We start from the raw sequence: 22,930 nt of genomic DNA on the forward strand, positions 1-22,930 counted from the left end.
TGTGCATTTGATCCTGTCATGATGTTAGCTGGTTATTTTGCCCGTTAGCTGATGTAGTTTATTCCTAGCATCGATGGTTTTTACAATGTAGCATGTTTTTGCAGTGGCTGGTACCAGTTGTTCCTTTCCATGTTTAGTGCTTCCTTCAGGAGCTCTTGTAAGGCAGGCCTGGTGGTGACAAAATCTCTCAGCATTTGCTTGTCTGTAAAGGATTTTATTTCTCCTTCACATATGAAGGTTAGTTTGGCTGGATATGAAATTCTGGGTTGAAAATTCTTTTCTTTAAGAAAGTTGAATCTTGGCCCCTACTCTCTTCTGGCTTGTAGAGTTTCTGCTGAGAGATCTGCTGTTAGTCTGATGGGCTTCCCTTTGTGGGTAACCTGATGTTTCTCTCTGGCTGCCCTTAATATTTTTTCCTTCATTTCAACCTTGGTGAATCTGACAATTATGTGTCTTGGGGTTGCTCTTCTCGAGGAGTATCTTTGTGGTGTTCTCTGTATTTCCTGAATTTGAATGTTGGCCTGCCTTGCTAGGTTGGGGAAGTTCTCCTGGATAATATCCTGAAGAGTGTTTTCCAACTTGGATCCATTTTCCCTGTCACTTTCAGGTACACCAATGAAACGTAGATTTGGTCTTTTCACATAGTCCCATATTTCTTGGAGGCTTTGTTCGTTTCTTTTTACTCTTTTTTCTCTAAACTTCTCTTTTTGTTTTATTTCATTGATTTGATCTTCAATCACTGATACCCTTTCTTCCACTTGATCGCATTGGCTATTGAAGCTTGTGCATGCATCTCGTAGTTCTTATGCCATGGTTTTCAGCTCCATCAGGTCATTTAAGGTCTTCTCTATACTGTTTATTCTAGTTAGCCATTCATCTAATCTTTTTTTCAAGGTATTTAGCTTCCTTGCCATGGGTTTGAACATCCTCCTTTAGCTTGGAGAAGTTTGTTATTACTGACCTTCTGAAGCCTACTTCTGTCAGCTTGTGAAAGTCATTCTCCGTCCAGCTTTGTTCTGTTGCTGGCGAGGAGCTGCGATCCTTTGGAGGCGAAGAGGCACTCTGGTTTTTAGAATTTTCAGCTTTTCTGCTCTGGTTTCTCCCCATCTTTGTAGTTTTATCTACCTTTGGTTTTTGATGATGGTTTTGGTGTGGATGTCCTTTCTGGTGATGTTGATGCTATTCCTTTCTGTTTGTTAGTTTTCCTTCTAACAGTCAGGTCCCTCAGCTGCAGGTCTGTTGGAGTTTGCTGGAGGTCCACTCCAGACCCTGTTTGCCTGGGTATCACCAGCAGAGGCTGCAGAACAGCAAATATTGCTGCCTCATTCTTCCTCTGGAAGCTTTGTCCCAGTGGGCCAACTGCCTGTATGAGGTGTCAGTCAGCCCCTACTGGGAGGTGCCTCCCAGTTAGGCTACACGGGGCTCAGGGACCCACCTGAAGAGGCAATCTGTCCGTTCTCCGAGTTCAAACACCATGCTGGGAGAACCACTGCTCTCTTCAGAGCTGTCAGACAGGGACGTTTAAGTCTGCAGAAGTTTCTGCTGCCTTTTATTCAGCTATGCCCTACCCCCAGAGGTGGAGTCTACAGAGGCAGCAGGCCTGGCTGAGCTGCAGTGGGCTCCACCTACTTCGAGCTTCCAGTGCTGCTTTGTTTACCTACTCAAGCCTCAGCAATGGCAGACGCCCCTCCCCCGCCAGGCTGCTGTCTTGCAGGTCGATCTCAGACTGCTGCACTAGCAGTGAGCAAGGCTCCGTGGTCGTGGGACCCGCTGAGCCAGGCACAGGATATAATCTCCTGGTGTGCCATTTTTTAAGACAGTTGGAAAAGCGCAGTATTTGGGCAGGAGTGTCCCATTTTTTCAGGTACCGTCTGTCACGACTTCCCTTGGCTAGGAAAGGGAAGTCCCCTGACCCCTTGCGCTTCCTGGGTGAGGTGATGCCCCACCCTGCTTTGGCTCGTCCTCCATGGGTTGCACCCACTGTCCAACCAGTCCCAATGATATGAACCAGGTACGTCAGTTGGAAAAGCAGAAATCACCCGTCTTGTTTGTCGATCGCGCTGGGAGCTGCAGACCAGAGCTGTTCCTATTTGACCATCATAAGAATATTTTTATAATGGGATAGAAATTGAGGAACTTAACTTCTTTGTAAGTGGTCAAAGTCTTGTTTTTTTGTTCTTCCTCTAATACCTTTTAAGTTTTTTTTAAAGAAAATCACTTTCTATCACCGTCACATCTTCTAGTCACCTCTAGGTGCTTCCAATGCCTGTTTGTTGTTCAAATTTATATTTTGGCTTTTGGTATTACTTTTATTATTATTATTATTATTATTTGAGATGGAGTTTCGCTCTGTCACCCAGGCTGGAGTGCAGTGGTGTGATCTTGGCTTACTGCAACCTCCTTTTCCTGGGTTCAAGCGATCCTCTTGCCTCAGCCTCCTGAGTAGCTGGGATTACAGGCATGCACCACCATACCCAGCTAATTTTTGTATCTTTAGTAGAGATGGGGTTTCACCATGTTGGCCCAGCTGGTCTTGAACTCCTGACCTCAAGTAACCACCCACCTTGGCCTCCTGAAGTGTTAGTATTACAGGCATGAGCCATCGTGCCTGGCCTACCTTTATTGTTACTAGAAGAGATAGGATTGAAAGGAATGGACTGGCTAGCAAGAAGCTCTCTGGGGCAAATGACAGTTGAGCTAGACTTTGAAAGATGGGCAGGACTTGGGGAAATAGCAATAGACGGGCACTCCAGAAAGTGGAATTGGCAAGACAGAGGAGAACAGGAAATGAGGGAGGCGTTACACCACTCCAAGAGTAGTGTAATGATCACTCCCCTATTAGTGATCAGGCTGGAGTGCAGTGGCGTGATCATAGGAAATGAGGGAGACATTCAGATACCCCTGGCTAAGTTGGAGGTGGAGGTGTAGAAGAATTGGCTGGCTTTGCCCCGTAGAGAGAGATGAGGCTGGACCTTCATGGCTGCTTGTGCTCTGGCAAGTGTGGAAATTCAGACAGAGGGTTAGGACCAGCTTTGTCCCTTTCCCTTCTCATGCCTAGTCAGGAACCCTGGAGCTGGAGAGCACTTTAGGGAGCACTAAAACCTCATCTCCACTTCTATATAAGATGCTACCTAAATATCCAGGAGAGATGTTCATTTACTCTTAATTCATTCATTCATTGAACAAATGTATTCAGTATTGAGTAGACTGTGGCAGTCAGTACATAAACTCTATAGTTAGCCTGCTTGGGGTTGAAATCCAGTTCTGTCTCTTACTAGCTGAAGGATCGTCAAGTTACTTCTCTCTAAAAAAGGGAGAATAATTCCCTTACAGGGTTGTTGTGAGGTGTAAATAAGAAAAATCTGTGCAAAGCACTTAGAACAATACCTGGCACATGTATCAATAAACGTTAACTGCACTTACTATTGATATTTGCAGACATTGGTAGGGGAGGGTACAATTGTGAGCAAAACAGGCGCAGCCTCTGTTCTTATGATGCAATCAAATAGTTTTACAAATGAATAAATTTGCAAAAAAGAACTAGAGAAGAGAGTGGTCAAGGTACTAGGAGAGCCCTGAAAGGGGAGATTTGAGCTATTCAAGGAGGTCAGAATCCCTAAGTAGGTGGTACTTGGCTGTGTAGAAGGAATGTGTGGATGTTGAAAAGGGTGGGATAAGAGCTTTTCAGGAAGAGGCAACAGCATGGGTACAGTTTTGTGTGGAAGGAAATGGGGGACTGGAAGGACTCAGGAAGAGGTGAGTATATGTGGGGCTATGTGGTGAGAGACAAGGCTGAAAGCAAGAAGGACTCAAGCCATGGTGCTGCACCGAGGCATCTTCTTTTTTCAGTGGGGGTAGGGGGATTGGCCTGTCACCCGGGCTGGAGTGCAGTGGCGCGATCTCAGCTCACTGCAAACACCACCTCCTGGGTTCAAGCAATTCTCCTGCCTCAGCCTCCCGAGTAGCTGGGATTACAGGCGCCCACAACCATGCCCGACTAATTTTTGTATTTTTAGCAGAGACGAGGTTTCACTATGTTGGCCAGGTTAGTCTCAAACTCCTGACCTCAGGTGATCCACCTGCCTCAGCCTCCCAAAGTGCTGGGATTACAGGCGTGAGTCACCGCACCCAGCAGGGTGAGACATCTTCTTTATGGCATGATCAGATTTGCATTTTGTAACCATCACTGGCTTTCATCTGAGCAGAGGGGCTGCAGTAGATGAAGATACATAGTTAGGAAGGTCTTGCAGTAGTCTGGGTTAGATATGCTGATAGCTTGCACAAGAGTAGGGGTGAAGGTGAATGTGAGAAAAGAATGTATTTAAGGGCTGCTTGCGATTTGCAGTCAACAGGTTTTAATGTCGCATTAGATGTGAGAAGTAAAGGGAGAGGGGCCAAAGGTGCAGCTCAGTTTCTTTCTTGTGTAACTTGGCAGCTAGAAGTTGAAATTAGAAGTCAGCCCCTTATCCATGGTTTCACTCTCTGCAGTTTCATTTATTTGTGGTCAGCTGCAGGCTGGAAATACTAAATGAAAAATTCCAGAAATAAGCAATTCAGAAGTTTTAAGTGACACGTTGTTCTGAGTAGTGGGATGAAATCTTACACATCTTACTTTGTCCCTTCTTCATCACAGGAAGAAGGATGGGTACAGTACAATAAAATATTGAATAAATAAGCAAATTCAATAAAGTAGCAGGATCCGAAGTCAACACACAAAAAATATTCATTTTTTCTATTATATGCAATAACAATGAATGATCTAGAAAGGAAATTTAAAAAACAATTCCATTTACAATAGAATAGCATAAAAAAGCATAAAATACTTAGGAATGAATTTAACCAAGGAGTTGAAAGACTTATACAATGAAAACTACAAAATATTTCTGAAAGAAATTAAAGGAGACACAAAAACCTGGAAGACATCCCATGTTCACAGATTGAAAAAAGTATTGTTAAGATGTCAATAATACCGAATATGATCTGCAGATTTAATGGAATCGTTGTGAAAATCCAAAAGATATTTCTTTTTTTGCAGAAATAGAAAAAGCTATCCTAAAATTTATATGAAACCTCAAGGGACCCCGATTAACCAAACAATCCTGAAAAATAAGAATAAAGCTGGAGTTCTCTCACTTCTTGATTTCAAAAAATACATATGTTACAATAATCAAAAGAGTGAGGTACAAAGACAAACATATAAAACATTGGAATAGAATAAAAGTCCAGAAATAAAGTCTTGTATATATGTGTAAATGATTTTTGACGAGTGTGTCAGGATCGTTCAGTGAGGAAAAGACAGTCTCTTTAAGAAATGATACTGGGAAAACTGGCTATCCACATGCAAAAGAATAAAGTTGGACCCTTACCTAACACCAAAAATAAAAATTAACTCAAAATGGATCTATGACCTAAATGTAGACCAAAAACTATAAAACTCTTAGAAGACAACATAGGGCAAAAACTTTATGATATCAGATTTGGCAATGATTTAATCATTTATGACACCAAAGGCATACATACATAACAAAGGAAAAAATATACAAGTTGGACTTTATGAAAATTAAAAATAATTGTATATCAAAAGATACTCTCAACAGAGTAAAAAGACACCACACATAATAGGAGAAAATATTTGCAAGTCATCTATCTGATAAGGGATTAATGTACAGAATATATAGAACACTCATCAAACAACAATAAAAAAATCAAATTACCCAATTTAAAAATAGGCAAAGGACTTGAATGGACATTTCTCCAAGATATACAAATGGTTAGTAAGCACATGAAAAGAGACTCAACTCTTTTTTGCTAGGGAAATGCAACCCAAGAATACAACACAGCACCACCTCACCCCCATTAGGGTGGCTTCTATGATCAGAAATCGGAATCCGTGGGCACTGTTGATGGGAATGGAAAATGGTCAGCCACTGTGGAAAACAGTACGGCAGTGCCTCAAAAACTTAAAAATGGAATTACCCTGTAATCTAATAATCCTATTTATTGGCGTATACGTACAGAAATTGAAAGAAGGGTCTTGAAGAGATATTCATACCCCCATATTCAGACTACTGTTATTCACAATAGCTGGACTGCAGAAGGAACCCAAGTGTCTGTTGATGTTGAATGGATACACAAAAGCTGGTTTATACATATAATAAAATATTATTCTAAAAAAGGAAGGAAATACCGAGATTGGCTACAACATGGATGAACCCTGAAGACATTATGCCAAGTGAAATAAGCCAGTCACACACACACACACACACACACACAAAATACTCTATGAATGTGGTTGCCAGGGAATGTGAGGTGGGAGGGGGAATGGGGAGTTACTGTTTAATGAGTATAGAGTTTCAATTTTGCAAGACTGAAAAAGTTTTGGAGATGGTTTGGGGTGATAGTTGCACAACAATACAAATGTACTTAATATCACTGAACTATACACTTAAAAATGGTTAAGATAGCCAATGTTATGTTATATGTATTTTAATACAATTTTTTAAATTGGAAAAAATGTCAGTAGGGGAGACAGTCACAGAAGTACAAACACTGTATGATTCCACTTTATATGAAACACCTGGAGTAGAAACAAAGTAGAATGATGTTTGCCAAGGGCTAGGAGGAGAAAGGAATGTGGAATTGTTGTTTAATGAATACTGTGATTCATTTTGGGAAGCTGAAAAAGTTCTGGAGATGGTGGTGATAGTTACACAACAATATGAATGTACTAAGCTGAATACTTAAAATTGCTAAAATGGTCAATTTTATGTTATGTATATTTTAAAAGCTTTTTTTTTAATCAACAGGGAGAAACCAGTTGATAGAGGGAGAAAGTGAATATACTAAAAAGAGGAGAAAATGATTAGTTACCCACAACATGATGGTGGTGGAGCCAAAGCGTAGTGGAGGATGAACCCCAGCAGGCGGGAGTCAGAGGGAAGAAGGTGCGAGTGGTGTAGCTGGAGGCAGTCAGTATTAGAAGGATGAGACGGCTTCTATTTTCTCTGCAAAGTGGGATGCAAGGCCAAGTCAGAAGGAGGCTGAGAGGGAAAGAGGTTTTAGTAGAGAGGGTTTGAACAAAGAGATTTATAATTGTCATTGAGGTGAGTGGGACCGTCAGTAAACCTGATGAATGGAGTAGGATTTCCAGGCCATGCTGGGCTACTTTGAGGTTGAAGAGAATGAATTTAGAGAGAAACCAATCTCTGTTTGATGCATGGATGGTAGGATCTGGAGGTGAGCAGGCAGCAGCAAAGAGGAGCGGGGAGAGGGGAGGAGCCCTCCCTGAGCACTCTCTTGGACTGCGGAGGCTACCTACTCTCTGAGCACTTCTTCGTGATGATTCAGTCTTCCTCACTGTGAAGAACGAAACCCCAATCCTGCAAAGATTCTGAAACTGTATTTAAGGCCAAAGTAAGGTTGCCTGGGAATTAAGAGTACTGGAGTCAGACAGGCTTTGATCAGATCCCTCCCCCAACACTTCCTATGTGAGCGACTTGAGCAAGTTGCTTTACTTTACCTTTCTGAGCCTCATTTCCCTTACTTGTAAGATAGAAATATGAATAGTTACTATCCAGGGTTTTTTTTTTAGGATCAAAGGAGTTACTATGTGTGGAGCATGTCACCCAGAGGCCGGTATGCAGCAAGTGCTTTGTAAATAGTAGTGATGGGCACTACTGAAACCTGAATGTCTGCCTCTGCCTGTTTGCGAATGACTCCACCTTCCCAAATCCCAACAGGGAAGGTGAGTCAGCTTGAGACCACTTGAGAGGCATCTAGCAGAAGGGAGGCAAAACTTCTGTTAAAGGATAATTTTTAGGGAAAAAAAGGTAAGATGATGACTCTCATACAGATATTAAAAATGAATTCATCATGAAGATTTTATTTTACTCGTATGATGGAACCAGGCAGATATTACAACTGGTTCAAAGGAAAAGTCAAAGCAACACAAATTTGGAGTAAAGGAGTTGAACTAGTTTTTCTGTGAGATAAGGCAGGGGGAGGAGAGAAATCAATTGATACTCTCCTGGGCAGCATCCTGCCCAGTAGGCACATGTATTAGTTGCCTACAATTCACAAAGGGTTGCGAAATAGCTCCCGTGGAATCAGAATCTGATAGGGAGGAAGAGTGTGCTCAGAAAATGCATGGCTTTCTACTGAAGCAGATTTTTTTCCCATTACACTTCTAGATCTCTGTGCACCATTGTGCCAGGGCTGTGAGGAAGGTGGCCCACTTCCCGGGATACACTACCCACCCTCAAGAGAGCCTTTCCTGCTTCTTCTTAGGCAAATCAGCTCTCTTTTCTCACCTCCTGTAAGCAACACTAAGTATCTGGCTGTTCCTTTCGTACTTGAGTCCTGGATGCTCCATGACAGCACTTGTGGTGGTATTGAACTGTGATGGACACTTTCTATCATTGCCCTTTCTTACCTTGATATCCTAAAAAGCTGGTGGTCTGTCTTCTCTATCTTTTGTCCTGGTCAGTTATCCTAACTATTTTGTGTCTGTTTCTGTGGATTAGTAAACGGGGTCCCCACCCCCACTCCACAAGGAGAACATCTGGCACCCAGAAGTCACTGAGAGAATAGCTGTTGCTTTGGTAGAATTCTGCCTCTGAGTGGCTTGTTCTTTTCCCAGACGGAGAGGTCTCCTGACAGCAGCTCTCTTCTTTTTCTTTTTCTTTTTTTTTTTTTGAGACAGAGTTTTGCTCTTGCGCTCAGGCTGGAGTGCAGTGGTGCAATCTCGGCTCCCTGCTCTGCCTCCTAGGTTCAAGTGATTCCCTTGCCTCGGTCTCCCAAGTAGCTGAGATTACAGGCATGCACCACCATGCCCAGCTAATTTTTTGTATTTTTAGTAGAGACAGGGTTTCGCCATGTTGGCCAGGCTGGTCTCAAACTCCTGACCTCAGGTGATCCACCTGCCTCAGCCTCCCAAAGTGCTGGGATTACAGGCATGAGCCACCGCGCCTGGCTTCAGCAGCTCTCTTCTAAAGCCATCTGGACCCACATTTGTTCAGCTCCCCTCCCTTGGCCATGATGAAGGCATGCAAAACAAAAAAGGCACTTTTCTTACTGAGAAGGTGGCTTTTTATAGAGAATGGTGTCATACTGCTAGGTTTCAGGCCAGCAGACCTAGTCAGGCATGTGACACTTCTGTGCCAGGTGTGGCTATGAGAGTCAACAGGAAAAATGATATATGTAAATGGACAGGTCTTTAAATAAATGCAGTTTTGACTATAAGAGTAAGAAGGTTTCTGTGAGACTCAACTCAGTACCTCCTGTACCCTGTGGGCCTGAGAGAGGAGACAATGGGACAAGAAGACCCAGTGGCTTCCTTGGAAGCTTTTGTGCTAGCTGGAGAAAGATCTACTTCCTATATGCCTAGCAACAGTCCACACTGACTGGACTGCAACCAGGACATTTCCAGATTACTCAGTGGGGCTTATCTTGAAATAATAGTTGATGCCATTTGTTAAATATATTATATATACCATCTAAGGGTCTTACATGCCTTCTCTCATTTGATCTTCATGGCAAACCCTGTGAGGTATGACCACCAACCACCATTTTACCTCAGAACTCAGGCTCCCAGAGTTTGAGTAAGTTGCTCAGAGGAGCCCAGAAAGTAAGCGACAGAGGTGGGATTTGGTTCTAGGTGTTTGCCACCAGCACTTTAAATCACCAAAGCTTTCTGGAAGCTCCAACTTTTCTTCTCAAGATACTGAAAGACAGGTATCTGGATGGGTTGGCAGGGCAGGTGGGAGGTGGGCGAGATTTCCATCAACAACAGGTCTAAAACCAGCGATGGTGAGCTGGGTGATTTTGATGGAACCCCTGCCATACAGTCTATTAATATCATAATTGGAGCTAAAATTTAATCATGATGGCAATCATGAGTTCTGGGGCTTCTTGATTTGGGCCAGCAGACACACTCTCAGTCACTAGTTCTCCGAATCAGAGAAAGGATGCCTTCAGGCTGTGTCTTCACATGGCTTTTCCTCTGTGCGTGGTGGAAAGAGAGAGCTCTGCGGGTCCCTTCTTGTTGTAAGGACACTGGCCCCATTGGATTAGGGCCCCACCACATGACACATTTAATCCTAATTACCTCCCTCACAGCCCTATTTCCAAACAGGGTATTAGTCACATTAGGGATTAGGGCTTCAACATAGGAATTCTGGGGGCACACAATTCAGTCTATAACAGAGGGAAAACAGATTTGAGAAGAAAAAAGTCCAAAATATGCACAGTGGTAATATCTGAAGATGTGCATGTGTGTGTGTGTGTGTATGTGTGTTTCTATTCTTGCATTTTCTAACTGTCCCCAGTGAGTATTTGTTACTTTCTAACTGAGAAGGTTACTTTAAACAGTGTCTTGAGCAGCAGCACTCCATGCCCTGGTGTAGCCTTTTCCTGGCAGATGTTCCCCAGGGCTCTGCTGCTCTGCCAATGACTTATTCTCAGCATGAACTCCTCCCCTGCCCCCTAAGAGGATCTCCAAACCCAGGTCACACTCCCCCTGCAGGTAAGTACAGGCGTTTGAGAACAGCTTTATTCTTCCAGAAACAGCTGGTCCCCTCAGCAGGGCCTTACAAGGTGGTTATGTCTAAATAAGGCACCTGAGGCCAGGAGATGTGACATGGTCCATCTAATACCATGGAGTGAGTTAGACACAGAGCAGGACTGGAACCCATGCTTCCAATTCCCCATCCAGTTTTAAGGCAATCTTCTTTTCTTTCTTTCTTTCTTTTTTTTTTTTTTTGAGACAGAGTCTCTGTCGCCCAGGCTGGAGTGCAGTGGTGCGATCTTGGCTCACTGCAACCTCTGCCTCCCGGGTTCAAGCGATTCTCCTGCCTCAGCCTTCTGAGTAGCTGAGATTTCAGGTGCCCGCCACCACGCCTGGCTAATTTTTGTATTTTTAGTAGAGACGAGGTTTTACTATGTTGGCCAGGGTGATCTCGAACTCCTGACCTCAAGTGATCTGCCCACCTCAGCTTCCCAAAGTGCTGGGATTACAGGTGTGAGCCACTGCACCTGGCAAGGCAACCTTTTTTTTTTTTTGGTAGAAAATCTTTGAACTTCATATAGATGGTGTTAATGTGGGTGAGTTCAGAGCCATGTGTAAAGTTCCAGGAGGGGAGTGCTTGCTGGCTTCTCCCTTATCCCTCCACCAGATCCCAGCCCCAGCCACTTTCTGTTTCTCTTCTCTGGATAAAACTATCATTCATCTTCACCTGTTTCTATTTTCATGGATTACTGTCTCATTCATCTCAAGTAGCTCAAGTGAATGGCTGTTTTTCCATTGGATACAGGAAGACTGAGGGTGACCTGACCCTCATGGTGTGCTTGCTTATTTGAATGTCTGATGGTTTTATGGGTGTAGTCCTGCTGGAGCAGAAAGAATATCTGTTAGGAGCCTGCCTCTGGGCTCTGGTTCTAACTGTGCCACAAACTCATCGTAGCCTTAGACAATTCTCTTGTCTCTCTGGGCCTCAGTTTACCCATCTGGAAAATGATGGGTCTGAATTTAATACCTTGAGTATCATCCAGCTGTGACATACTACAACTCAGGCAAGAAGCAAATTCTCCTGACACTCCATACTCCTATCCAGTGTTCTCTGACGTCCTTCCCCAAGAGCTGTGGTACCCTACCCTGCCCACATTATGTGAGGCATTGTAGCACATAGGTTAGAAGTGTGGTCTCTGGGCCGGGTGTGGTGGCTCATGCCTGTAATCCCAACACTTTGGGAGGCCGAGGCAGGTGGATCACGAGGTCAGGAGATCAAGACCATCCTGGCTAACACAGTGAAACCCCATCTCTACTAAAAATACAAAAAATTAGCTGGGTGTGGTGGCACATGTCTGTCGTACCAGCTACTTGGGAGGCTGAGGCAGGAGAATCACTTGAACCTGGGTGGCGGAGGTTGCAGTGAGCCAAGATCGTGCCACTGCACTCCAGCCTGGGCAACAGAGCGAGACTCCATCTCAAAAAAAAAAAAAAAAGAAGTGTGGTCTCTGGAGCTAGACCTAAGAATCCAATTCAGACTCTCTTACTTACTGACTGTGTAACTTGGACAAGTTACTTAGCATTTAGCATCTCTATTTCTTTAATTATAAAATGAACATATTAACACTTACTTCCTAGGGCTGTTGTGAAGATAAACTGAGTTGAGGTATGACAGTACCTAGCATGTAGTAAGCATCATTAAATGGTGTCTGTTGTTTTCACATATTGTAAAGAAGAAAGCTTCGTGCATCTCTTGGAATTTCTGAGGACAGTGAAGCCACAGCTGGGAAAGTCTCAGGGAGCCAGGAGTTGCTGGCCTCCTGCTTTGCATACTCAAAATTGCTGGAAAGGGGCTATAGCAGGGGGAGACATTTTTTTAAAATCCCAGTTATTGCTATTCCTCATGAGTATGTATATATCACCTGGCATCAGTACTCTGCATAGAAAGAAGCATAGCTAAAGAAAAGACACTTTGCTTTTAATATACCAGCTATTTTCAGGGGAATAGGGTGGATGAGGATAGGGAGTACTGGCCCTCTGTCCTCAGGCCTCCCTGTCACTAGCTCAGTCACATCTATCTTACAAATCCCCATCTAGCAGGAAGCCTGCTCTGCCCTTGGACTATAGACCTGAAGGGCTGTTGTAAGTTACAATGTTCCCAGTGGAAGGAGGACAGTACTTAAAAGTTACAAGATGTGGGTTCTGTTCTTAGTTCTTATGGCCTGTCAGCCAGGGAACTCCTGGCCAGTAGTCTCAGCCTTGAACTTCTTTTTTTTTTTCTCAAGACGGAGTCTCGCTCTGTCGCCAGGCTAGAGTGCAGTGGCACGATCTTCGCTCACTGCAACCTCTGCCTCCCGAGTTCAAGCTATTCTCCTGCCTCAGCCTTCCAAGTAGCTGGGATTACAGGTGCTTGCCACCATGCCTGGCTAATTTTTGTATTTTTGGTAGAGACAGCGTTTCGCCATGTTGGCCAGGCTGGTCTTGAACTCCTGACCTCAAGTGAGCCACTGCGCCCAGCCCTCATCCTTGAACTTCAAATTTCCACCCCACCTTACTCCCACAGGCATATACCAGTTGTTCCTTTTTCTCTGTTCTTATGCAGGAAATGGCCTGAGGTCCAGGAGTCCCCTTGGTCCCCTTTTTCCCTCACTCTCAACATTCAATTAGTCTTCACATCTACAGCCGACAATTGTAACTTCTTTTCTTTACTCCATTATTTCTTAGGTGACAACAGGAGCTTCTTTGTGGTCTTCTTTTTTCTAAAAACACTAATTCAGAACTCTAGCGTGTTTAGATCTTCCTTACTTAAAACCCTTTCCTGGTCCCCATAACCTACTGAAGAAATCCTAAGCTCCCTGGCTTGGCCTCTGTCTACATTTCTCTGATCTCTTCCAGCTCTTTCTCTGTATCCTAGCCATACTGAACTACTTGCAATTCCCAAACAGGGTACACACTGTGCTAGTTGTTCCTGCAAGAGACAGGAACACACATCCCCCCACACTAGCTTAACAAAACAAAAAATGCATTTCTCTCTCATGCAAAAGAAGTCCAAAAGTAGACATTCCAAAGTTAATATGGTGTTCCAGTGTCAGAATCAAAGTTCTTTCTACTTTGTGGGTTTGCCGTTCTCAGCATATGACTTCCACTTTATGGTCCAAAATGACTGCTCAAGCTCCAGCCATCACATCCACATTTCAGCCAGCAGGAAGAAGGAACAAGGAAAGGCATAACCTTGCCTCTAAGGATAGTTCCTGGAAGCCACACTTGCTTACGTTCCATTGGCCAGAATTAGTCACCCAGCCATATTTATCTATAAGAGAGGCTATGAAATTTTTTTATTTCAGGGAGTCTATTTTAGGTTGCCATGTGCAAAAGTAAAAACCAGAGGTGTTGGTGGTCAAGGAAGAAATAGAGAATGGATGCTGGGTAACATCTAGCAGTCTCTGCCACACACTCACACATTCAGGGGTTTGCACTTGGTTCCCTGTGTCTCAGACATCCCCTCTCTCATGCTTACAGTCTCTGCTTGGCATCTTCTTTTTTGCCCCCTAACACTTGCTCTTTTTTTTTTTTTTTTTCAAGATGGAGTCTCACTGTTGCCAGGCTGGAGTGGAGTGGTGCAATCTTGGCTCACGGCAACCTCCGCCTCCTGGGTTCAAGTGATTCTCCTGCCTCAGCCTCCCAAGTAGCTGGGACTACAGGCACCCGCCACCATGCCCGGCTAATGTTTGTATTTTCAGTAGAGACGGGGTTTCACCATGTTGGCCAGGATGGTCTCAATCTCTTGACCTTGTGATCCACCCGCCTCGGCCTCCCAAAGTGCTGGGATTACAGGCGTGAGCCACTGCACCCGGCCCAACACTCGCTCACTTTATGGCCATCCTCATACTACCTCTGTTGTTGCACCATCACAGCGTGTTAACCATTGTTCAATTGTCCACCTTTCCCACTACCCTGTGACCTCCTGGAGGGCAGGGACTGTGTCTTTCCTTTGGCTCCTTAGCACCCAGTATAGCTGCACAATCTCCAGCCAAGGTAGACCGACCACCAATATTTCTTGTCTCAAAGATACATTGAGGAAATGAGAGTATATTCTTCAGGCTTCCAGGAACTTCCTTACGTCTGTAGGAAGGTATGGGCATGGGGATAGCTCAGTGATTGTAGAGGCTCGTGGCAGATTGCTATTCTTTGGGTTGCACACAGGCCGTCTCTCTTGCCATAGTTTTTTCCAGATACTGCAGTGACATTGATTAGGTCTCAGCCTTGGCGATGTAGACTGAGGTGGAGAGGGATTATTGTCATGATTCTTGCTTTCGTTTCAGTCAGTTCTTGATTTGATTTCTGCCATTTATTCCTCTCAATTTTTACCTGGGCAACATCATCTCCCGCCTGCTTTTTAAGGTGAATGTTGACAGCTGATTTCATATATTAGTTCTGGCTTTCTTAAGAGGGATATGGCTCCCTTCATTCTTAAGCCTTTGGGGCTACTTTTCTTTCTCATTCACTCATGATCTCCATTTGATCCGCAAGACAGCTCATGTTTGAGAGAGCAGAGCAAATGTGTTATTCCCATTTCACAGATCAGAAAATGAGGGCCGGCCGGGCGCGGTGGCTCATGCCTGTAATCCCAGCACTTTGGGAGGCTGAGGCGGGCGGATCACGAGGTCAGGAGATCGAGACCATCCTGGCTAACAAGGTGAAACCCCGTCTCTACTAAAAATACAAAAAAAAAAAAATTAGCCGGGCGTGGTGGCGGGTGTCTGTAGTCCCAGCTGCTTGGAGGCTGAGGCAGGAGAATGGCGTGAACCTGGGAGGCGGAGCCTGCAGTGAGCTGAGATCACGCCACTGCACGCCACACTCCAGCCTGGGTGACACAGTGAGACTCCGCCTCAAAAAAAGAAAAGAAAATGAGGGCCTAGTAAGATTACTCTTATTTGCTCAAGATCATAGGAAAGTTAGTGGCAACGCCAAGAGTTGATCCTGGATCCTTTTGTATCCAAGACCAGTATCTTTTGCAAATACTTTTCTTTATTTTGATAAATAATTAACATTTACATGCATTATTTTCCCCCAGAATTTGAATTTTTTCTTAGGATAGATTCCTAAACATGGAAGTATTGAGTCAAAGAGTATAAATGTGCTTTAAAAAAAAAAATGCTCTTAATACATTTTGCAGAATTCTTCAAGCAAGGTTGTCACACTCATGTTTAAGGCAGGTATAACTACCCATGTGCAGGCCAGCCCAGGAGCCAGTGTGGTGGGGAGAGGCCATAGCCAGCCATTGCTGGTTCCCTCAGCCAGCAGAGGCACACATGAGCTTCTCACCAGCCCGGTGAGGGTCTCCTGTTGGGAGGTGTGCATTTTTGCATGCACTCTGGCCTCTGCACACAAACTGAATATTTCATCTGGTGCTCAACCACAAGCACAGCCATCTGTTCCGTGTTGGAACAGATGTGTTGGACTGTGTTGGCTGTGTTGGACTGTGTTGGCTGTGTTGGACTTCGTGAGAGATCCTATGTCAGTCTCCATCAGGATGTGTATGTAGTGTACTGGACTCTCTAGGTGATTGAAAGGATTCCAGAGATAATTTTGATTATATGAGTCCCTGACTTCAGACTCCACTCTTGTGACCACCACACAAGGTGTGACTCCAGGAGGCTGGGATGCCATGCTATTTTCACTGTACCCTTGCCCCCGTAATCTCAAAGCCTGACTGGATGGAACCCTTTCTATTCTATGGCTAGTGGCTTGTGATAAATGTCCTTTCAGGTCAACACAGTGCAGGCTGCTATCTTTACCTTTCTTTCACCGAAGTTAAGTGCTGCACCAGAACTTAGAAGCCTCATGGGGCTCTGGGGCCTCAGGCTGTACCTTGTGCTATGTCAGCTATTACTTCATGTCAAACATTTGCATATGAATGTTCAAGTGACAGCTTATCTCTTTCTTCCTGCAGTTGGTTACCACAGAGAAGCGCTTCCTCAAAGACAGTTTGTACAATGAAGGAATCCTAATTGTATGGGACCCATCTGTATACCACTCAGATATCCCAAAGGTAAGTGGGTGTCCGTGGGAAATAGGGGTTGAGTTTCCTGTCTGTCTACAGATTTTCCTGATTTCCTAGGTTTTTTAAAGTCATGGCTGACATTGGCTATTCCTAAAGGCTGGGTATTTGAGTTTTAGGGTACCCCATTTCATCTGGACTAGCAGATTCAGAAGTATTCCTGTCCTATGCCAGCTACTCTCTTTGCCGTGCCAGGCACTGCCAGGTATTGTCTCCCAGTTACAGTATTTACTGGGATAGTGGCTGGAGTTCCCAGCGTCTGGGGTAGATTGTTCATTAATGCAATTATTCGTGATGAGCATCGGCAGAACTCGAGAGTAGTTGCCGTTACTCCTGTAAATAATATTAGCACCCTTTTATTTCACACTTCCAATATCCAGAATTCTTCCCATTTCACTCTCATAACAATTTAAGGAGATAGATGGAAGCGTGGTTGTTCCCATTTTACAGATGGGGAAATTGAAATGTGGAGAATGAAAGTCCCCCATTCCAGGACTTAATTTACTAAGCAGAAGGCGCAGATCTGCAACAGCAGCTCTTTCCGGGGAAGGAGACATGAGTGGCAGGCCTGCTGGATTCTAACCTCTCTGGAATAGTCCTCTCACTGTTAATGCATGTCAGTTGACCTCTCCCTGATGTAGGCTGCTGTGGCCTCAGGAGCATGGCCTGAGAAGGGCAGAGAGCACTAATCTTGGGACACTTAACTCTGAAGTTGGATCTACCAATGCCTGACAGGCTCTGGCGACCCCTGGCACGCTCACTATCTGACTTTCAACAGTTTTGCACTGATCTCACTTAGAACTCAAATTTGCCTAGGTCAGGACAAGGACTCTGAACCCATAGATGTCCTATGCTCTAGTTTTCTCCCCTTTAAAAATGAGAGATGGGGCCAGATGGTACGTGGGGCTCTTTTCAGCTCTGATAGTGTTCCCGGACTCTGATCCTGAAGCCTGAAGCTGATCTTGGGTCGCCAAGCTCAACTCTCCCCCAAAGCACAGGCTATAGGCTAGGCCCCACCCTGCTATCCAGTGAAACCTGCAGCTGGAAGAGAAGCCTGTAGTCTGCTGCAAGAAAAGGGCTGTGCCTCAGGAACAACACTTGTTGATCCTTTCCCCTCCCCATGTCCACTGATGAAGATGACTCCTGGGGGGAGCAGCTCACTGGCCCATTTCTCCCTTGAGAGGACCACTTCTTTCTTTTTCAGTGGTACCAGAATCCGGATTATAATTTCTTTAATAACTACAAGACTTATCGTAAGCTGCACCCCAATCAGCCCTTTTACATCCTCAAGCCCCAGATGCCTTGGGAGCTATGGGACATTCTTCAAGAAATCTCCCCAGAAGAGATTCAGCCAAACCCCCCATCCTCTGGGATGCTTGGTGAGTTCATGTCGGGGAAAAGACCTTGCATGTTTGTTTCTAGAAGAGATGAGCTTTTTTTCTGGGGTCTCATTCATTCATTCGTTTGTTCATTTGTTCACTAAACAATTGCTAGGATTTTGCTCTGCTTGTAGACCATGCCAAGTTCTATCTAAAATACAGAGGGAAATAAGATAGAATCCTTTTTCCTGAGGGCATCTATTGGGGAGGTCAATCAGATGTCTGAGGCAATATTCAATTTGTGCCAGAAGGGAGAGACAACCTGGTGTCATAGGAGAGAGGACACCTTCTAGCTGGACAGTTGCATATAGCCTCATGGAGGAAGTAGTGTTCGGTAGGCTTTGGAGAGGGGAGAATTTGGCAGAGGAAGATGGAGGGAAGGGAAGCTATGAACAGGGGAGGGAGGTGGGAAAATGAGGAGTGGGGCTGTACCTCAGATGAGGGGAGCAAGGCACTTTTCTCAGGTGTACAATTTAAGGGGGTACCCCTTAAAAACTCAGTCATCAAGATAAATAATATTTCACTACAGTATCTTCAGAAAACACAATTAATGTAAAAATTATGATGAGTGAAATATCAAGTATTTAAATAAAGATAGGATCAGTAACAGTGCTGTGCAGAGTTTATTGGAACAATGCTGGCCAGGGGCCCTCTTCTTGGATTTTCTCTACACCTCATAATACAGACTGTGGAGTGCTCCTGTTCCAGCTGTCCCTTTGCCCAGCTAAGGGAAGAAAAGTCTTCCCTCCCCAACACTGTTTCATGCAAATGCTATAAGGAAAAATCTGCTCCCAAATAGCACCATCCAAGAGGTTCTGCAGGATGTCACAGTGCTAGAAAGTGCTAACTACACATGATGCCACTGTCTCCTCAATCAGCTCAGTAATCTTGTCCTCTTTCTCCAAATAAATTATTCCATGGATACATTCATTGGCTGATTGATGGAGTCATTTAATCTACTAGCATTTAGGGAGGATCTATTATTCACCAGGCCCTGGCCTAGGTGCTGGGGATTCAAAGGTGTATAACCCTCACACAGCCCTGCATCCTAAGGAACACTGCTGGGCTTGGCTTGCTGAAACTTAGATTGGGAATCACAGTCATAAATAGAAACTCCAGAGGGGAAGCTCTCCAAATTTGGGGTCATGAGCTGCTGAACCCACTGGGCAGAGCTCTGGGGTGCTGGGGTGGGTTGTCAGGCATGACTCACCTCTGCTCCCCTCTCCAGGTATCATCATCATGATGACGCTGTGTGACCAGCTGGATATTTATGAGTTCCTCCCATCCAAGCGCAAGACTGACGTGTGCTACTACTACCAGAAGTTCTTCGATATTGCCTGCACGATGGGTGCCTACCACCCGCTGCTCTATGAGAAGAATTTGGTGAAGCATCTCAACCAGGGCACAGATGAGGACATCTACCTGCTTGGAAAAGCCACACTGCCTGGCTTCCGGACCATTCACTGCTAAGCACAGGCTCCTCACTCTTCTCCATCAGGCATTAAATGAATGGTCTCTTGGCCACCCCAGCCTGGGAAGAACATTTTCCTGAACAATTCCAGCCTGCTCCTTTTACTCTAGGGGCCTCTGTCAGCAAGACCACGGGGGCTTCAAGAGCCTGTGGTCAGGAAATCAGGTCCAGCCTTCCCTGTAGCCAGGCAGTTTATGAGCCCAGAGCCTCCTGCCACACACATGCACACATATCTAGCATTCCTTCCAGACAGCATCCTCCCCACCTTCCACCTGGGTAGATGCAAGGTCTATCTCTCCCATCAGGGCTGCCAAAGCTGGGCTTTGTTTTTCCCAACAGAATGATGCCATTCTCACAAACCAATGCTCTATATTGCTTGAAGTCTGCATCTAAATATTGATTTCACGTTTTAAAGAAATTCTCTTAAATTACAATTGTGCCCAATGCCGGGTGGCTCTGGGGGGCAAGTAGGTGGTACAGGGGATTGGAAACATGCTCCGCGCCTCCAGAAAAAAGTTGCTCCCGAGGTCCATGCCCCTGGAACGTGTTCCTATCACTCTGGCTGGTTGGGCTGGTCCTTAGACTGGGTGCTTATGATTAAAGGGTCTTGGTTAGCCCACTTTCCCTCTCCATGTGGAGATGGAAGGTAGAGAAGGATACAGTGTCTATCCTCAAGTTGCTACGGTTCAGTGAGAGAGGCAGACATCTGAACAGGCAGGTAGGATTCAGTGTGCTCAGTGCACTGGGGATTTGGAGAGAGATGGGCTTGCTCTCTCTGTGCACCCAGGAGGGCCACACACTTAAAACTGTGTTTGTGGATCAGAGAAGGCTTTATAGCACAGGGGGCATTCAGATGAGTCTTAGAGGAAGAGAAGAAACATGGCAAGCAGATTACATCTGAGCCGTTTGAATTGTGTTTTTCTTTCTTCCCATGTTTTTTTTTCTAAGATCTACCTGAACTTAGAGACTCAAGATATTTTTTTAGGAAACCTCCTACCCATGTCTGAGGTAGCAAGTGCAGCCTCACGACAGATACCAGGCAATCCAGAGCCACAAAACCTGATTCCTCCAGGCTCTGCCTGGCCTGACCCTGTCCTGTCAGCTGGGTTTACATATCAGTCCCATTCTTCCTTTTCAATACCTACCCCCAAATCTTCTCCTAACCACCATCTGTTTTTTTTTTTTTTAAAGCATTTTTTGCTTTAAAAGCATCCTGACCCCAATTTCTTTGAGCTCACGGGCCTTTTGCCGAAGGTCTCTCAGGGTGTAGTGGTGTGGCTCTCTGGACTTACGTCACTCTCAGAGGTCAGAACCTTGGAGATCAGAACTGATTCTCACCAGGTGTGAGAGGTGTGGTAGCAGATTGCAATGCTCTGCACCTCTTCCTTGCAAGTGAGCAACTTCAGGCTCTCTGGGCAGAGGCTGGCCCACTGTAGTTTGCAGACATGCTCTCCAGATGGTTTTACTAAGTCCCCTCTCCCTGATAGGGAATCCTGCTGGACCAGCGCAGCCCTGGTGTGGAGAGGTTAAAAGACTTGCACAGGATCACCAAGTCATGCTGTAGAGCCAGGGTTCCTAGACCCAGGGCTCTGCACTCTCAAGGCTGGCCCCATGTGCTCAAGGGGATCTAATGTTTGGGCTCCAAACCAACGATCTCGGAGCTGGGCTCCTCATTTACTGCCAAACCCTCAGCTTATGTAGCTAGAAAGGGCCCTGGAGTGAGAAAGCCTGGATTTTCAAATTGATGCTCCCCTACTGACTAGCTGTGCCACTCTGGGCAAATGCTCTTCCTTGAGCCTGTTTCCACACCTGTAAAGTGGGGATGATGATCCTATCTCACTGCTTTTGTGAGGATTACAGGAAAGCACCTGTCCTGGCTCTGTACCTGGCACGTAGTAGGTGCTCAGTTCATGCTGGTTTCCTTCCTGCCTTCAGTAGGGACCTGCTCTGTGCTCACACCTCGGCTGCACGCACCCTGCTGTGACAGAGGCTAGTGTGGAAGAGGTCCTGTCCTCAGGGAATTAACTGTCTTATTGGGAGACAACAACTATCCTCCTTGGAACACCCAAGAAACCATGCAAAGCAGTGGACAACACAGAACACACCCTCCTCCTCGCTGCCTGCAGCTCCAATCTGATTCTGCTTGGGAATGGGCGGAGCACGTGGGCTGCTTAACTGCTGTATAGGACAAGCCCCTTACCCCTCTCTGGGCCCATGAATTCCTGGCTTGGTTTATGTTCTGATTTGACACACTGATTTTAATCTTCGAATCATGACACTGAGTGCCGAGGAGGTGGCATTCCGACAGCAGGACATACATGTTGGTGTGAAGACTGGGACGACACTGGGTAGAATCTAGTTTTTAATTATTATTAATATAAAGGATCAAATTAATTTAAATATGATTCTGAAGTCTACAGAACTTTTAGTTCTGTGCTGTCTATGTGGACACTTTGGTAAAATGCAAATTATGATATGGACGTTATCATTGGTCTGGTGAGATGTTTCATATTTGTGACAGTTAATTTAAAAATTATGACTTAATGCTGCCTGTGTCTATGGGGTTCTGTCTTCTTTGATAGCCATCTATTCATCTGGATCATGGGACCCTCTCTAATCCTTCCACCAATCAAATAAGCTATTGCTAGTGGTTTGGAGTTGAGATATCAGTCTCGGAAACTTCTGAAAAATGCCTAATTTTTCAGAACATTCTGAAAAATGCTAATAATTACCCAAGGATTATGTCAAATTTTAAAATAAATGTGTGTGTGTTTCTTTAAGCTGCTTCTCTCTTCTTATTTGCTAAATGAACAACTGCTGATTGCCAACTTTTATCTCCAAAGAGGACACAACCGAGATCCTGAACCCCCCAGTCCTTACCCACTAGCTCCTCTAGCCTTAGACTTACTCTTCAGTACTCCAGGAAAAGAAATGTGAACTTCACTGGAAGGATCACCTCTTTGAAATAGTCACTGGTTTACTGATTTTATTTTTATTTTTTGTTCTTGCCTGGATTCACATAACTAACCTGTTGCATCAAAGAAGAGATGGAGTCGGGCAGAAAGCAGAACATAAGGAAGATCCTTCCCTCGGTTTCCAAAACTCTAAAATCCTTAAATGAATGATGTCTTAAAAGGATTTAAAATGTTTGGACACAAATCTTGAGAAGGAGCATGAGTTAGGGGAGAGAGGATAATTCCTTTCTCCTGTGAACTGCCCACCCCCTTGTTACAGGTTGAATTGTGTCCCCCCCAAGATTTGGATGGCTGAAGTCCTAACCCCCAGTGCCTCAGAATATGACCTTGTTTGGAAATAGGGTCATTGCAGATGTAATTAGTGAAGATGATGAGGTCATATTGGAATAGGTTGGGCCCCACTCCAATATGACTGGTGTCCTTTTGAAATGTGGAAATTTGGAGACAGGCATGCACACAGGGAGAACACCATGAAGGCTGAGCCCACAGAGATACCAAGCACCTGCAACCTCCACTCCCACCCGACTAGTAGGGTTCTCA

At 44.9% G+C, this 22,930-nt stretch overlaps 1 protein-coding gene across 8 annotated transcripts in view; it reads left to right on the forward strand.

The window, feature by feature from the left end:
• ST6GAL1 (ST6 beta-galactoside alpha-2,6-sialyltransferase 1) overlaps positions 1–22,195 on the forward strand; it is a 149,126-nt gene extending 126,931 nt beyond the window's left edge. For all 8 annotated transcript variants that reach the window (XM_063603014.1, XM_008955852.5, XM_014344486.4 and 5 more), the window contains 3 exons: positions 16,458–16,556; positions 17,770–17,944; positions 19,173–22,195. In XM_063603014.1, the coding sequence (XP_063459084.1) occupies positions 16,458–16,556; positions 17,770–17,944; positions 19,173–19,414 (516 nt within the window). In that variant the 3' untranslated portion in view covers positions 19,415–22,195. The remainder of the gene's footprint in view (positions 1–16,457; positions 16,557–17,769; positions 17,945–19,172) is intronic.
• The last annotated feature ends 735 nt before the right edge of the window (positions 22,196–22,930 follow it).

Source organism: Pan paniscus, chromosome 2 (genome assembly GCF_029289425.2).
Source record: "Pan paniscus chromosome 2, NHGRI_mPanPan1-v2.0_pri, whole genome shotgun sequence".
Taxonomy (NCBI): domain Eukaryota; kingdom Metazoa; phylum Chordata; class Mammalia; order Primates; family Hominidae; genus Pan; species Pan paniscus.